This window comes from Chelmon rostratus, chromosome 22 (assembly GCF_017976325.1).
Source record: "Chelmon rostratus isolate fCheRos1 chromosome 22, fCheRos1.pri, whole genome shotgun sequence".
Classification (NCBI taxonomy): domain Eukaryota; kingdom Metazoa; phylum Chordata; class Actinopteri; order Chaetodontiformes; family Chaetodontidae; genus Chelmon; species Chelmon rostratus.
Genome location: NC_055679.1, coordinates 18572138 through 18589897, shown reverse-complemented (window position 1 = coordinate 18589897; position 17760 = coordinate 18572138). Strand labels below are relative to the sequence as shown.

The following is a 17760-nucleotide window of genomic DNA, read 5'->3' as shown; positions in this document are numbered from 1 at the left end:
CAAACTCCAGCAGACAGAAACAGGAAGTTCACGGCTGACAACTCCTCTCATTTCAACTGAGACAGACAACAAAGCTTCGAGTCTCCTTTCATCCTCCATAACTATCATCATCATCATCATCATGTTCTTGAAATGATCTGCGAGTCTTTGTCTCTGCCCGTCCTACCTTTGTTTCGGCTGCCTCAGCAGGGTGTTTTGACAGTGCACCGGTCCCACCTGCTCAGCCTGGTGTGCTTCTGTGTGTGTGTGTGAAGAGGGTGTGTCCCCCCACTGTGTATATGTACAAATCTCAAATCAGCAACTTGAAGACTATTAAAGATGGTGTGACTCAGAAGACCTGACGTCATACTGTAGCTGTAAAGTGTAGCTGAAGAACAAGGCCGTTGTTTGTTTTTATCTCAGAACCATGATGTCAAAGTCCCCCCTTCCTCTGCTGATAACTGTACACAGAAGTCTATAAAAGCTACAACCAGTAAGATCTAATTACAGATCGCGTCCCGCCTCGAGCGTCGCACATCAGGAGGTATGAAAACAGTCAGCATCAGATTAATCATTAGAATGAATATTCAGCCATTGTTTCAGTCCAAATTTCATTGTTGTGGAAAGACAGCTGATAGCAGGGACTGCTGGTGCGTTCAGGGACAGTCCGAGAATTGTGTGTCTGCAGCTGAACAGCAACCTTTGAGTTCTGAGCCAGACTGCTACCAAACTTTATTTCAGTTTGCAAATTTAGTAAAAGGAGTTCAGCAGTTTGAGTTGCGTTTACTTCTTTTCATTTAACACAAAAATTATGAAATGTCAACGGATAAGTCTGGTGATTTTCTGCATTTTCCGTTTAATGAAAACACCCAAACCATCACTGAATGTAGCTACTAACAACTACTTTGTGTGTGTGTGTGTGTGTGTGTCTTCTGTTATATCTTCCTCCTCTGTGCCACAGAGCTCCATTATTGCCGAAAAACTATTAAAAACACATCAATGAGCCTCACTGTTCCTCTGGCTGACATGTTCCTTCACCATGCCCGCACTTACACATGCACGCACGCACACACACACACACACAGTCCCACAAACGCTCACTACAGCACCAAATGTGGATTAATCCACCGCTGAAAATAGTCCCCAACAAAAGCACCACATCCTCCTGTTTGATAAAAACTACAGTGAGCAGCTGTTTGAGGAAATTACTGAAGCTTTTCAAAAATCAAGGTGAGGTGTTTTTAACATTTACATCTTCAGTAGGAACCAAAGGGCTCGAAGATGAGATGCAGGAAGTCACAAAGTACAGACAGATTGCTGGTTTTGGTCTTTTCATGTTGACAATAATAAACACAGATTCAATGTCTCTCAACACTGAAACTGTAAAAATCACCTCAACAGAAACTATCCAAACAATGTAAATACAAACAAGATGACAAACATGATCGGATACTTGGTGACAGCAGTGCACGGACACATTTCACTCTGTATCACAAATGTTCTGAGGTTCATTGTCAGCTTCAAAAGAACTGATACATAAACCAATAACTAAATTAAACCTGACAACTCAAGTCAATGCAGTATTTAGAGCTGTTCATTCTGATACATAAACAGACACACACACACAAAGTGACAGTATCACACCTGTCTGTCAAACTCAGGTGAAACCCCTCCCCTCGCCCCTCTGCCTGTCTCCACGGAAACCAGTTCTACAGAGCCCGCTGTAACCTGACACGCTGACGGATGCAGGGTGTGGATCCAGTTACTCAAGCCGCCCGGTCAAGGCTCATCCCGGGTGTTTACACCACGCAGCATTACGTGATCCGAGGATGACACGCAGGAACACTTGAACCTGTGGTAGGTAGTTTATTCTAGGCCTCACTGGGCTTTCAGCATAGTGTGATTCAAGCTGTCTGAGAGAAAACTAGACTTCTGCACCTGCTCTGACTCTGCTCTCAGGATGTAGACTAGCCTGTGATGTGAGACTGTGGCCAATCACGGGTCATTTCAGGGAGAGGGCGTTCCTACTGGCTCTTCTGCAGATGCAGGTGGTGAAGCCCGGTCTCTCTGAGCCAGACCTCTCCGTGCTTGGGTGGGAGAAAGCGAAAGAAAATCCTGCAGAAAATCCCGATGATGAATCGCTACCGGCTGCAGCTTTAAACTCAGCAGCAGACGTCAAAAGGCATAATAATTCACAATATAATTAACGGATATGTTATTTAAACCATGATGCAGCTCACATGAACGATCAGCTGCTTCCACTTTTCTGATGTGAACCATTTCTACTAGTGACGGCTCAGTTGACATTCATCTCCCTGACTCACATTTGCAGGTCACATTCTGTACGTTACATTACTGACTTGTATGACTTAAGAGATTTGATTTATAAAAGATGAAAAATGATCCATTTGGGGTTCAGACTGTGCAGGTTCACCTTCAGTCAACACTTTCTGTTGCATGTCGTTCCTCATCTCTCTCTCTCTCTCTCGCCTCATTTCCTGCCATCTCCCTACAGTCCACTCTCAAATAAATACATAAAATGCCCCAAACAAAAACAAAAGAATAAAAAAATTAAAAACAGACTGCAATATCATGTTCTGTGAGCTTTGTGTCACACCTTCAGCTAGCTGTCTCTCAGCTGATTGGGATCATTTTCTGACATATCCTTTGATCACATATTTTATTGTAATTTATTTTGGTAAAATTGAACAATGAAGCACTTGATCCAGTTTATCAATAAGATTTTAAAAGAATTATGAATAGAGTACTGCTTATGTAACAGTAAAAAAATCATGTATCAGACTGGGGAGTTTTCCTGTGGGGGGGGGGGCATGGTTCAAAGCTCTATCATGATACTAATACTGGAGCTGCAGCAATTAATCAATCAGTGGATCTTTAGAAAAAAAAACAGTTTCAGTAATTTATTAAGCAGAAATGGCGACCAGCTCCAGCACCTAAAACATGAGGATTTATTGTGTTTTTCTGTTTTATTTGTTTACAAATTCAGCATATTTTACTTGCATTTTATTGACTAAATACATAATTAATCAAAACAAATACTACATTAACTGATGATGAAAACAGTCATTAGTTGCTTCCTTAATATAAATTTCTACACTCCAAATCATGTAACTGTAATTAGGAACTAACAAACTTTGTTACTGTGTGTTTGTTTTACACATTAGGGGTTTTGTCTCATTTACCACATATTTTTAATATGCTTTCACTATAACCGTGTCGTGATTTATTTGAAACATATATGATATGATGATTTAATCATATCAAGCCAATCTGCAAGATTAACAAAAAAAAAAGACTGCATTAATGTTTACTCTGGTGAAAACTGACACCAAGCTTTGCACATTGCACATGAACTGCAGCGTTTGCAATGAGCACTAACTCGGTTTGCTCTGACAACAGCCTCTCTGTTCATTCACATGATTTCCAGCTGTAACGCTAGCTGGACACACAGCCTGCTAAAGATGATTACGATGCTATCTGTGTGATAACCGGCTGAAGTCAAACCTCGAGCTGAATTATTGTCCTCATACGACTTAAACATTACGGGCAGGCTGCGTTTTTAAGCAGGAATGCACCTGTTTCAGAGCGCGGTGACAGCTAGCACTCGGTTAGCCGCGGCTAGCGTGTGTGAAACGTTAGCAAGCGGGCTAACGTGCTAACAACCGCTTACCAGGGGAGCAGACGGCTGACGTGAAAAAGCTAACGGCTGTTATCCGACACTGCTCGCATGAAAGATGCATGAAAGCAGCGTCTCCACAGTGTGTCAGCTAAGGTTCCGTTGCTATATCGGCATAACGTTAACGTGACGATTGCGTTAGATTAGCTAACGTTAAGTAACATCAGGCTCATTCAGAGGCGTGATTCTACCTTTTCTGTTAGCTGTGACGTTTAATGTCACGCTACAAAGAGAGAAATAAATCAGCCGTTAATGTTAAAACAGTTACAAAAACAACGCATCGGTGGCTCTCTTCCAAAACGTTGATGTATCCCCGTTATTGGCTTGGTGGGGGATTACTGATGAGGGGGGAAACCCTGTTTCCATTATCGGCCACGGCACAAAGCCCAGCTGTGGCTATGTAATTTCAGTAAATTGTCCAGCAATGGGGGGCTCTATCGTTAATAAATTTGACTCAAATTGCAGAAGCTGTGGTTAAACAGTGACAAACAGAGTGTGTGGTCGCTTAGTTGTGACAAGAAGGAGAAATTGTGCGACAGACGGGTCTGTGTCCGATAATGAGTGCATACATGTAATGGTGCATTTGCATGTAGCTACGATAGCTAGCGGGCAGAGCAAGTTCACCCAACTTAGCTAATAATGATGACAACAACCGCAACATTAACAACATGTGGAGTGTGGACTCACCGGACCTCTGTGGACAGCAGCCGGGCCCGTCGGTCTCCCTCCCGCTAACGTGCCGAAGCAACCCGTCAAACAAACAAACGAGCACACCGGAGCGGCTGTTGACGCAAACTGGAGCAGGTTACTCCAACTGACGGGAGGCGCGTTCACGGACCTCTGGGAAATAAGACACAGTCATCACATTGGTTTTATGCCTGGAATCAAGGGAAATTAGGTAGTATGTATATATTTTATATGTATAACAACAGTGGTGGAGGAAGCATTCAGATCCCCTACTTCAGCAAAAGTACTAATACTACGCTGTAAAAATACTCTACTATTAGTAAAAGTAAGTATATTTAAAATTGAAGTTACTTCAATACTTAAAGTACAGTCATGGAAATGTACTTAAAATGTTAAAAAGTAAAAGCGTGATACTGTTTTGTCAACTGGAGGTGAAGAATGACATTTTAGCCTCATTTTCAGGCACTTTCAGTGGACACTGTTTGTCTTTCCTCAGAAGATCCTAAATCCACTTATTAATGTAGTCACCACAGCTGTGAGCTAGCAGACTGCAGCCAGCAGGGAGCGCACAAAACAAACAAATCATCAGTCATCGATTCATTTTTTTAAACTTAAGTAATTAAATACATTCTCTCATGTGTTAATAAGTGCAATTTATATTAATGAGTTCCGTTATTTATGAGATTACACCTGAGGTAATGGTTTAATCTACTTTTATTTATTTGATTTGATTTATTATTTTCATTCTGGATAAATCTGCTAAATATTTTCTCCATTAATCTATTGACTGAAACTATTATTAAAATAGTTGCCAGTTAATTATCTGTCCGTCAACTAATCGTTTCAGCTGTACTTGTTAAACCGTTGGGTAGTTTAATTGATAACAAAGTATCACATCTTACAAACTCTTCATATGTTTTTTAATGCAAAAAATCTAGTAACTAGTCACTAAAAGCCGTCAGATGAATGTAGTGTAAATGAAATGTACCTGAGTAAATGTAGAAAAGAGCATGAAAGAAAAAGACTCAAGTAAAGTACAAGTACCTCATATTTGTACTTTCGTACAGTACTTGTGCTGGTCCACTTTCCCTTAACAAACGCCAAATAATACCATATCTCTCTGAATTTATTACACATTATTATTGTCACTCAGTGACAAGTTGTGTTGTGGCTTTCAGAATAAAGTAAAAAAAAAAAAAAAAAAATCTTGTAGGTTAAATCAGTTAAAATAGGATAAAGGTTAAATGTCCCACTGTTCCTGAACCTATCCTAATGAAACTGAGGTGGGTGTGTGTGAGATAACTTTCCACTGTGTCACTACAGTCAACTCCCAGCACTTGTTCACACACCTGAATGACAACACACGCACGCACGCACGCACGCACACACCCTCCTGAAGGATGTGGGCGGGGTTTCTTGGTGGCTTTAACTGGTGCGTCATGTGCCGCCGTGGTGTCATTACGCACGCGGAGGTCTCCAGGAGCGGAGCAGCAGCGCGAGGCGGGCGCACTGTTAGAGAAGAGTTCATGTTGATGCTGCCTCTCTGAGGAGAAAACCAAAGGCCCTTTGATGAGTTAACATGACTGATCTGTGGAGTTGTTCGGTGAGTCACTGCGTATAAATATCCTCATATTACTCCTTTTCTTCTTTCTTTTCTAAGATAGTTCTGCCAATTCTTCTACTAACACTGTTCTGCAAATGATCTCCTACAGTAAGCATCACTTTTCTGCTACGGTGATGTCAGTGTGAACATACATGAACAAATACAGGCCACATATCGAAAAATATGATGTAATATAACACAAACAAAGCTAAATATATGGATGAAGTGTTAGTGTGTGTGGGTTAGTGTGTGAAGACTTTGCATCATCTGTTTTCTCTTCATGTACAGAACATTTATTCCGCCATATATAAAAAGTGGAAATATGTGGTGTATCCTGAGGTAAACTGCAAACATGCTGTATTATTGCAAATGCACTGATTAGACCTATGAGAAAGATTTATTTAGCATTATTTAGCAAGTCACTTTCCAACCTCTTTGGTCTGTGACCCTTAAAACAGAACAAAGTCATGTTTCTATGAGCTGTAATTTTTACTTTATCAGATCTTTCACTGCCTGCAGAGCTAAAACTAAACCGTATTTTACTAGAAAAAAGACAAAGATGAATGTCTTAAAAAAACACATTATGTCACAGTTTTGAATGTCACACACACGTCGTTTTGTACAGCTGATGATGGATTTGTGAGAATTTTGAGGTTGTTGAGTCTAACGCGGGTTAAAATAGCAGCTTTTGTTTGACGGCCCAGTGAATGTTTTAAAAATAAGCGTTTATGGGTTTTGTTGAATAACCCAAAGAGAATCTAACAGAAACACTGGAGTCAAATAACAGAAAGAGAAATATCAAAGAAAAACATGACACCTGGTACAAAAGACCTTTGTTGGTTTCTTTTGTACACTAATTGAACTAAAATGAACACTCAGTCAAAACCAGCACATCTTGGGTTTGATGGTGACATCATGTGTTACCGGGTAAATTTAACTTCTTTACTCATCCTCAGTGCTGCGCTGATCCAGGACCTGGGTCTGGTTTTACCCACTGATTTATTCTGCTCTAAGGTTGTGAATGAAGTTGTGGCTGCAGACAGATTCCTCCACCTCCTCTTATCACCTCATCGTATCTTCAGCCGTTTCTCTCGTAGGCTCTGCTTTGGCCTCGAACCTCAACGAGGAACCTTTATTTTTTTTTCTGCTGAAGTCTTTTATCGGAGCAGCGTTAGAGAGGAATGTGGTCAGTAGTTTCTGCTGCAGGAGCCTGTTCTGCAGCTACCTGTTCCAGGTCAACCTGTCCATCAGGTGTGTCTCTCTGCTGTGACGCTGTAAGCCCTCAGAGACAAGTAACTGAGTACATTTACTCATTCTGAAGTACTTTACTTGAGTGTTTCCATTTTATGCTACATTATAACTAAACTCCCCATTTGAGATGGAAATATTGACCTTTTTACAACTGACAGACATACTGGAGTTATTTCACACAAAGAAACACTCAATCAGCTGAGAAAATAAAGTACATTGTTCACAATTAAACTGCTGGTTTATGGCCCCTTGTCATGTTTTATATGTCCAGGAGTTTTTAATTCCACCAAAGAGACATTTCCCCTTTTATTTAATGAACTGTTTGAGGCTCAAAGAAGTAAAACACCCAGATTTTTCACAAAAAAGCAAAGATTAGAGCAAAAAACATGAAAATAATTTTGTTTTTCTTCTTTTCTCCTTTATTAATCATCTCAGGACCCCTCAGTTTCATCCGTGACCCTTCAATTCAAAGTAGTGTCACCTCAAGCAGCTACAGCAGTCAAATGCTGCTCTAACACTGATGTAATATATAGTAATATATCACTCACAGGGGTCCTAATGAATACTTTTGATGCTTTTAATACACTTTCATGATACTTCTTCTGTACTTTGTGTAATTTACTTAAGGATCTGAATACTTCCTGTACCTCTGCTTTAGACACGCAGCTTCCAGCCACCAGAGGATGATCCCAGATGATTTTATCATAAACTTCCTTTTATTTTGCTCTGACCTTGTTTGACCTCCTCCTGCCGTCAGTTAAACATCAGCTGAAGACACGTCGCCTCCCCCCTCTGTGTCTCCAGGCTCTCGTTGGAAAGAATTTTGGATGATTGTTCAGCGCGAGACCAGATGTGATTCTTGTTTTGTCGTAGTGCCGCACAGCAACACCGGACCCTCCATGAGATGTCCACATGCCAGCTGACCTCTGACCCTCGCACCATGGACCTCCGTCTGCAGGCCAACCCTCAGCTCCACTACAGGGTCAACGGGGGCGCCGGCCGAAACTCCAGGCCAGGCGTAAGTATTTAAAAACCAGGTTAATCAATACTGATTTTCTTGTACATCATTTTGCAGGACGGCACGTGTTCTTTATGTGTGGATCCTTGCAGTTTACATCCATTGAGCTCTGTAACAGCTTCACATCCCAGCGGGTCGAATGTAACATGCTTTTTAAACATTCAGAAATTACACTAAAAGTAGATGGAAATGTAAAAACATCAATAAATCCAAGCACAGCTTATAATAATGTTCATGAAATTAAGGTTTAACGTGCCACTCTCCTATCTGTCTGCTGAAAACACGAGGCTGAAGCTTGCAGCCAGTTAGCTTAGCTTAGCATAAAGACTGGAAGCAGGGCTGTGACTGTCACTGTGAGTGTGCCAGGCAGTTTACCTGCAGAGACTTCAGTAAGTTTCTGCTCACAGCCAAGAAAAAATCTGCCACATAACAAACAGGACGTGTAATCAGCCAAGCTACCTGTTTCCAGTCTTGATGCTAAGCTAAGCTAACCAGCTGCAGCTTCATATTAAGCATACATCTCAGCACATTGAGTGTATTTCCAAAACTGTCGAACTCTTCCTGCAAGTTTCTTTTAGATCATTACCAGCAAGAATAAAAATGTAAATAAAGCCCATTTAATGGCCACTGTGGGACTACTCTTGGTATGATTGTGCTGGATAGAGGACGCAGGGTTCAATAATTACACATAATTTGTTCGGTCAGCCTGAGTATAGAGCAGTATTGTTCTATTGTCCTGTTAAACACAGTAAACACACTCAGTACGGTATCAGATGAACAGCTGATTATTCTAACTGTACTTCACCCTGTCTGAGGCTCTGCGCTGTGTTTACACAAAGCACCCAGTCATCACAGACGCTGAGAAATTACACCTGCTCAACAACTTAATCCCTTCACATGCCTTGGGGATGACATTCATTATCAACAACCAGCATGGCCGAACCGGTTAAGCTGCAGTTTTCTAGGTCCTGAGCTGCTTCACCACAATAGACACAATTCAGTCCAGCTGAAACCAGCAGATCAGTGTTTATCTCGTATTGGTTTCAGCTGGGTGTTGCTGCAGGCGCCTTTGTGTGTTACCTACAGTTACCTTGTTGTGGCACTTTTCGAAACACTGATGTCAGCAGCAAGCCCTGTTTGTCACGTCGACCCTCAGCTGAAGGTCATCACCTTGAAATAGCTCAAATAGGCAGCTTCCTTCAGCCTGGTGGTGTGTAATTGTAGTAAAACACAACCTGTGATCAAAACACTCTGTTGTCCAAGTGCTGCAGTTAAACTGGAAACTTTAAGTTACTTCACTTTTGCCTCAAAACTGTAAATTCACGTAACAAACCCTGAGTTTTCTCATCCAGCAGCTGGCTAATTTAGCTTAGCATAAAGACTGGAAACAGAGGGAAAGTGCTAGCCTGGCTGTGTCCAGAGGTAACAACATCCACCTCCCAGCACCTCTAGAGCTCATTAATTAACACATCATGTCTTGTTTATTTAATCTTTGCAAAAACTGAAGTGCAAAAATGAACTCTGGTCCCGGCCAAGAAATAGCCGCCTGTTTTCTCTCACAGATTAAACAAACATGCTTCAACATGTAAATTAATGAACTTCAGAGGTTCTGGTAGGTCTGTGTTTGAACTTTGGACAGAACCAGACTCGCTGTTATCAGTATCTGTTTGTTTCTCCAAAATGTCAACTTTTTAGGAAGTATGCAAGAAAACAACATTTTTCAGCTTGACAAAATAATCTTAAATCAAGGTCCACAAACTAGATTTTCTGCATCGTCTCACGGTTTTAATCAGTGAATGGAGCCATGGAGATGTTTGAAAGGTCCAGTTAAGATTATTTTGTCCAAATACTTGCTCGATTAGGTTTTACATGTTGTACTTTTACTTGTAATGTGGTAGTTTGTCTTTGCGGCTGTCAGTTCATACGTCCACCACCGCTTATTTTTTAAGTCTATTACACATTGTTACAGGGGATGGATTACCTTTTCCCTACAGCCATGTGGTTTGGCTTAAATAGGTGGACTCGATCTTTATCGGGACTGAAAAAGACCTCATGGTGGAGGAGCTAAATCAATAGGCGCTGGGCTGTTACTGGATAGCCCATTGTGTCATTTGTCAGTGGCTGCACTGTGTGGAGCAGGACAGGTAACTGTGCAGGTGAAGCCCAAAAGAGAGGAGCAGTTCAGCTAAATATAGGGTGGGAAAGAAGTCCGGAGGGTTGGGACGCAGGAACAAGCGGGCCTGTGTTCGCCGCATACACATGACTACTGTATGAGAAAGTCTTAGCGGATGGTTCAACATGGGCTCAGTGATGAGGAGCCAAGACCAATGTGGTGCTTCTGTGCTACAGAGTGTATGCTAACGTTAGCAGCTCTGTCCTTCATTGGATCATCAACTGAGACTGATTTATGGCTGCTAAACACATCGTTAGCCACCATCATAAAAGCCTTCTTAATGCTAAAAGTGAAAATTTGAGCAATAAAGATTAAATATAACTTTTGTCTTGCTTGTCCAAGTGTCAGCTAAGCAGCTAAAGAGGGCTAGAAATAATATTTTTCCTTATCTTGCTTGTAATACCTGAACCAAATGGCCCTACACTGCAATACAAGAACGTCTTTGCCTAGGACGTGTTAGCTTTAGCCTCATGTCTTTGATAATATCATGAGACCCCAAGTACATATTTCCAAACGACGCCTTTACAGGCTTCATGTTACGAGTCATCTTGAACAGGAAAAAGCTTGAAACATTAAGAAGTCAGCCAGAGATGGCATTTTCCGCCAACTCGTGGAGCTAACGTTATCTTAAATAACTAGCTAGCTACAGCTAATCCAACGGTTGCTGAGTAGAAAAGATTTTTGTTTACTTCTGTGCGAAAAACAAGGACCTATTGTCTTTATTACTAAGAATTTTGAGTGCTAACACTATAATCGCCATTATAAACTGCATAAAAACTGCAAGAACAGAAAGCTTGACAGGCGTAGCAACAGTATAATAATAAAATGCAGTTAACCTTGATCATTTTGCCCAGCTGCTAATCCAGCCTCAACGTTTGACCAATATATTCTACCGATCCAACTTTATATTGTTTGTGGAAAACATTACATTTTTTAAAAACAAATATAATCCAGATTATTTCCAGATTTAAAATCCAGTTTCCGTCCGTTGCAAGTAATCTCCCCTCCCTGTGTAAATATTAAGAGTAAATATTACACTTTGTGAAATACTAATCTAAAAAGATGTTGTTGTGTATACTCTGTATCCATGGTAATTCATGGTAGCGTGACTGATGATGGACTGTAAATTAACTGGAAACAGCCTCAGAACCACTCTGACAAAAGCAAGATAGCTGTATGTGCATCGTAAAAGTTAAAATGACTAATGAAATTACACCATGTCAACTGGTTTCCTACTGTTTCTTGGCCTTGACAGGAAGACGATGCGCTGCAGTTTCTGAGCCAGGAGGAGCAAGAGTGCCTGCAGTTCTTCGAGGAAACAATCGACTCATTGGAGGATAGTCTAGAGGAGAACAACCGGAGGCCTGGCCAGGTGAAGCCCCCCGCAAGTAGCAGCAGTCCTGTCGAAGAGGTTGATGGACCCCTATGTTCAAGTCCCAACACAAGTGTCATTGTGTCCTCCCTCCTGGCCAGACATCCGAGTCCCAAAGACCAAGATATTATAGACCTGGTCCGCCCGGAACCGGATTTGGTGCAGACCAAAGACTCAAGCTTCAATCCCACCAGTCCAGGTATCATACAGCAGTTGGTTCTTGTATGCAGGGCCATAGCCAGGATTCTGGAAGTTTATAAATCAAAGAGCCCCAACAACCCCTCAACTCACCAGACCCATTTTTTTTTTTTGCATTTTACTACTACAGGTGCTCAATTATAATACATTTTATTTAAGTGTAGCAGTTTCAAGGAAATACCTAACCAATCAACAACCGCTCAACTCAACTAATGAAACTCAGACTCAAAAAACTGTCACAGAACTTCAACTCTGTTTTCTCTGTAATTAGTACCAAGAAACCTTCTAGAAAAATTATTGGGAAAGTATAGACTCATAAAATAAGTATTCGCAATCTAAAGGTCTGAATACTGTTTCAAAGTTAAATTGTGGTCTAGTACAGGACAGAATCCTTTATTTATTTTTTGACAGTAATCATTTCAATACATCAAGTTTAAAATTACTGGAATTAGCCTGTGAAATACTCACCATGGTATATTTTCAACAGTAACTGCAGTAATTACAGCCCTGGAGGTAACTGAAGATTCTTCACTTTGCAATTTGTTCTTCCCAGATTTTCAGAGTATGATGCCAACTCCTGAAAGCCACTTCGAGATAAAGCCAAGACGTGATCCAATGGACAGCTTGCCATCAGAGTACAACCCTGCTTTACCAAGTGGCAGTTATGGGCTGACAGACAGCCACCCCTCCTACCACCCTCCAGGAAGTATCCCCACCCCAGTCCTGATTGCGCAGAAGATAGCCGAGAACCAGGCAGGTGGAACCTCAAACTTCATGCCTTCCTCCGTCCTCCGCCAGTCCAGCACAGAGTCCGAAAAGTCACCGAGCTACAGCACCGATCTTCCTGTTAAACACGGTCCTCCTACCTCTACTAAGCCTACCCGCTTTCCTGCCAACATCAGTGTGATCCTCGGCAACAAGGAACACCAGACCCAGTCACTGGCTAATGTGAACATCCAGGAGAGACAGGCGCAGATGCTGGCAAATCTCACAGGGTCACACCCTCTGCTGCAGGAAGATCCTCAGCCAGTCATGGAACAAAAGGCTCGAAATGTACCCAGACGCAGCATTTCCTTCAAGGACCCCACACCGGACAAATCAAGGATGGAGGCCCTGTCGAAGCTGGGCCTGACCAGAAATCGAGCCATGTCTGGAGGTATGTCGCTCCTCGTCACCCCTGACAGCACCTCTCCGGATCCTCTCACAGGCGCAGAAACAAGTGCCAAACCTCTGGAGGCTAGTGTTCCCCCGACAACAGAAATTAGCACCAAACTGCCAGAAGCCAATGTTACGCCACCACGTCAGAGCCAGATTTACATGGACAGAAAATCAGAGATCCTGCGGACAAATTCCCTCAAGAGCCGTGAATATAGAAACCCCCAACCGAGCCCCTCACCTCCAGCAGTCACACAGAGCAGCTACTACCCACCTCCATTGGAAACCAAGGCACCTGTCTCCCCTCCACCTGAGGTCACCTCACTGGAATTTAACAGCTATGGAGGGAAATCTATAGTGGTCAACCCATCTGCTTCCTCCAGGAGTGAACCTGCAACCCCTCCAGCAACCGTTGAACCCAAAGTCCTTCCACCTGTGCTGGCTAATCCCAGTGAGTTCAACAATTATGGTGGAAAAACCAAAGTCATGATCCCTGTTCCAGCGGGGACCAGGAGCGACCTACCCGACATCCTCAGCTCCCATATAGACAAGAGTCAAACCTTTCCTGCCAAATCAGAGCTGCTACCCACTGAGCTCAACAGTTATGGAGGAAAGAGTCTAACCATCAACCCCTCCACTGGGTTGAATCGCCCTTCAAAGAGCCCAGCAAGGAATTTGAAAGCTCCGGCCCCGACCCCAGCCACAAGACCTCCAAGGCACTCTTACCACGGCGCTGTTAGTCCCCAGAAAGCAGCAGAGCGTGCCTTGTCCCCTGATCACAAGCGGAGATCTGGCTCCATGTTTCGTCCCCAAGGCATCACTGTGCAGTTTTCTGGACGGGGGGCGACGGACGACTCGCGCCGAGAGGCGTTGCGGAAGCTGGGGCTACTGAAAGAGTCTTGATAAACTCTTTATTCTTCAGTCTCCACCTGTCGAGCCTGAATGTCTAGTGTGTACCTGCTGGTGGAGGTGGTATGCTAGAAGTTTCCCCAGTTATGTCTATGAGTGTGAGGTGCGGTCGGATAGAGACCTACTTTTACAAAGGAATGAAGCCTGATCCTCAATGGTTCGCACAGCCAGTTCTCACCTCCTGTGCACAAAAAACTGACAAACAAGTGTGACAGAGTGCAGCTGCTGCACACACGACACTGTTTCAATGACAAAGTCTGGACAGATGAACTGCAAACAGCTTTATGTTGCCTTTGATCCAGGACACTTTATTACCTCTCAAACTGATGCTTTTAAAAGGAGCATCCTCTTCATGTGGGAATCAAACGTCTCACCTTTGTTTGCCACAAACGAGGCTGATTGTCAACAGCCAATTTTTTAAACTCTTCTCCGTTTTCGAAAACATCTAAAAGAGAAGACCAAAACCAACAGTCTCAATACTTTCTGACTCCCCTGCCTTGTTTGCGGCCCAGCTGGGGCTCAAAAAGGAGGACATTTTGCATTTGTTGGGGACTATTTACAGCGGTGGATTAATACACGTTTGATACTCTATCTAGTGTTTCCGGCAGCAGGATGATCTATGTGGGATTGAGTTAAAATGAATTACAACGGGACTAAGATCATTTTTGCCTTAAAGTGCTGTTAAGAAGGGGGGCCCAGATGAAATTTATTAAGGAACTGATTTTTTGGGGATTTTATATTTATTGTTTTTATGTGAAAAGCAGGTCAGACAACTGTCCCCATGCCCCAGACCCTCTCGGGCCCCAGAAGGCCCAGGTACATGGCATGGCAGTTAATTAACCTTATTAATTGGGCATTTCTTTGGTTTTTGGCCCAGGGCCCCCCAGCAGGGTGGTCTGGTCCTGGTAAAAATGTCTGTTTTTAGCTGCAACAGGATACTTATAGCCACAATTTACAGAAAATAGCTGCAGTTACAAAAAGGAGAAAAATAAGAAATGAGCAGCTAATTGTGCACAAGAGTAATTTAGGTATTTAAGGAAAAAAAGGTTAAATAATGGAGCAACCTGCACCAAAAAGTCAGAAAAGGCCTCCCGCAGCGCATCTCTGTATCCAGTTATTTGTTTTATGGTGTCGCTTTCCTTCTAGCAGCTGTCAGCAGAGTGAAATTAATGCTCATACACAGGCTGTGAACTCTTTGTCAACCCTGTGACATGTTTGGGTTGTTTAACGACTTTGGGCATTTTCTGTAGCTTTGTGTGTGTGTGTGTGTGTGTGTGTGCGTGTGCGTGCGTGTGTGTGTTTTCTGTCAGCACTTTCGGACAAAACCAAGTTGAAATGACTTTTCTCTGGAGATATTTTCTTACTTCTGAAATGATAAAAACTATATTGTACAGAGCAGAAGGTTCGTGAAGAGGCGTGTGTGTGGACAGGAAGTGAAGAACGGAAGAATAACTGTTCTGGAAACTCGTATCTCTCCATTCATTCCATTAAATCTGATGTCCTGGAGTAACAACGGCGCACGAGTTAAAGCGAAAGGGTTTCTTGAAAGATGTAAAGCTGAGCTGAGCTGCAGGATATTTTTACTCCACGGACAAACCTCCCACACCAAACCACAGACTGTGGAATGGCTCCGTGGGCAGGACCTTTACTTTTTTACTACGCAGAGGGAATACTTTAAAACTGCTCTTTAGGGATGGGCGAGCACATGGCATTGTACAAAACACAAGCACTAAAACCACAGAGTCCAGAAATACATCCTGGGTTACTTCTGTGTTTTTATTCCCTTCAGGCTGTCGGTAACTTTGCCGTTTCTGACATTTGCGAGTGTGTTATTTAACTGTTGTAGCAGCATAAGTGTGTATGTGCGTATACGTATGTGCTATGTGTGTCTTTGTGTATGTAAGTTTACTGTGTTTTATCCAGACTCCGGCCTCTGTAGTTCACTTACAGTCACTTTTGAAGTATACTTTGTTTCACTCAGAAGTACCACGGTACTCGTCCTGCGTGAATATTTTTGTGAATTTTGTTTACAGACTCCGGTTCTCTGTAGTTCAGCTACAGTCATTTTGAAGTATCTAATGGTGCATACGTACAGTTTATGACTACATTCTGTATAACAGTGCCTTCTTTATTAGGAAATGTCTCTGCAAAATGTCCAGATCTGCACAGAACAGGGATAAAACGTGCATCCATGTGTGGTAAATGGGAATATTAGCGGCCATGTGAAAGTTGTAACAGCCTTTCTGACTTGTGAAATGTCCACATCGTATACTGCAGTGTATAAACTCTGCTCTACTCTAACGTGTCTTTAATGTTGATTTTTGTAAATCATTAAACAGAATAATACAACTTCTTTCGACTTGTTTTTTCTTAATTAACTCTGGAATGTAAAGAATGAACAGGTGCTGTTCAATGATTGGCCGCCTGTGTGTAATATTTCACCTGAGTGGAAACTTTCTGCGCTGCAGTTTTAAGGCGATGAGGTGTCTTAAAGGGCCACGCCACTTGTTTTACACAGCAAGATCAGTTTACTCGTCACAGGTCTCTGAGCTGGTCTGAGACGTGTCGTGATTGGTGTTTGGTAAGCTGGTTATCTTAGCTTAGCATAAAGACTGGAAACAGAGGGAAACAGGTAGCCTGGCTCTGTTCAAGGCGAGGGCGGATATTTCATGTCACTGTTGGGGGAACAATAAACAATAAAGTTTCTCAAGCGCAGTTCCTGAAGGGGACACCAATGAGGTCTACTCCCCGTTCTCCTCCTGTGCTTTAATTACCACGTTTATAGCCGGAGCTGTCTTACAGACGACTTTTACAGTGGTGGTCTATGGGGAAAATGTTTTTTGGGCTGCAGGTTTTTTTTTTGTTGTTGTTGTTGCAATATCATGAGCGGCCACCAGGGAACACAAAGTAAGGCTGAGCAGCGGTGTTATATCCAGCTCTTATGATACATCCATGGAATAAACAAATTCCCCAAAGAGTCCAAGTGTTGCTTTAACAGAAAGCCTGTGTATCAAAGTCAGGGGTGGAGTTTTTAAGATGTGGACATTTACCAGCTTCTAATGCTGCATTCATGTAACGCTGGCAGAATGGGAAACACTGGACTCGTTTCGATTTGGCACTAAGCTAAGGTGGTTTAGCCTTGTAGTCACACCAGATAACGCTCAACTGAGGACAGCGGTCATCACACACTGTTTTACACACCAGCTTGCTGGTTTCAAACCAGATTGGAGATTTTGCAGCAGAACTTTGGGACTGCTCCTTTGAGTGTGCAGCCCTGCAGGTAACGATTTCTCAGCTCTCCTTGTAACAAGCTTTTATAAAGTTTTGTTTTTCTGACCTTTCCCATATTTCACGTTGGACGACTTGTGTGTTGAACACAGAAGCAAACTGTCTGGACTGCAGACGGTTACATAAGACTTCAACACAGAGGCTTTCTTTTCCTGAGGAGAGCTGCTCGACCACTGCTACGCCGAGCAAGTGTGTGTGTGTGTGTGTGTGTGTGTGAGGACGTCTGACTGTCTGATTCACCATCGTTTCTCTTCATGAGCAGACATGTAGCTTGGGCCTGACTTATTCCAAGGTTACACCTGGTGTTAACATGTGATCTGAATCTGACATCTGATTCTCTGCATCTGCATTTACACCTGGAATTAAGATATGATCTCTTTATCTAAATCTCTTTTTGTGAGCTGCTTGCTAGGAGTAAAACCTCCAGTGT

General features: G+C 42.6%; 2 protein-coding genes across 5 annotated transcripts in view; one reads left to right on the top strand and one right to left on the bottom strand.

Annotated features, from left to right (window-relative positions):
• LOC121625676 (RAB3A interacting protein (rabin3)) overlaps positions 1-4485 on the bottom strand; it is a 15630-nt gene extending 11145 nt beyond the window's left edge. For 2 of the 3 annotated variants that reach the window (XM_041963869.1, XM_041963871.1), the window contains exon 1: positions 4369-4480. The gene's annotated coding sequence lies outside the window, so the exon portion shown is untranslated. Of the gene's footprint in view, positions 1-4363 lie in introns of all 3 variants that reach the window. The other variant, XM_041963870.1, reaches the window with a different exon arrangement.
• A 1343-nt stretch (positions 4486-5828) lies between these two features.
• Positions 5829-16391, top strand: LOC121625945 (proline-rich protein 36). 2 transcript variants are annotated; one of them, XM_041964275.1, is made up of 4 exons: positions 5829-5966; positions 8091-8235; positions 11664-11979; positions 12532-16391. In XM_041964275.1, the coding sequence occupies exons 2-4, from the start codon at positions 8122-8124 to the stop codon at positions 14034-14036; spliced, it is 1935 nt and encodes a 644-aa protein (XP_041820209.1). In that variant the 5' UTR covers positions 5829-5966; positions 8091-8121; the 3' UTR covers positions 14037-16391. The 2 variants fall into 2 exon arrangements, with proteins under 2 accessions (XP_041820209.1, XP_041820208.1); XM_041964274.1 differs by having other exon boundaries at positions 8022-8235.
• Positions 16392-17760: the final 1369 nt, after the last annotated feature.

What these genes read in the sequence shown, in the direction of transcription:
- LOC121625945 (XM_041964275.1), top strand. Translation starts at nt 8,122, where the DNA reads ATGTCCACATGCCAGCTGACCTCTGACCCTCGCACCATGGACCTCCGT. An exon ending in GCCGAAACTCCAGGCCAGGC is followed by an intron (nt 8,236 to 11,663) that starts GTAAGTATTTAA and finishes TGGCCTTGACAG; the next exon opens with GAAGACGATGCGCTGCAGTT. An exon ending in CTTCAATCCCACCAGTCCAG is followed by an intron (nt 11,980 to 12,531) that starts GTATCATACAGC and finishes TGTTCTTCCCAG; the next exon opens with ATTTTCAGAGTATGATGCCA.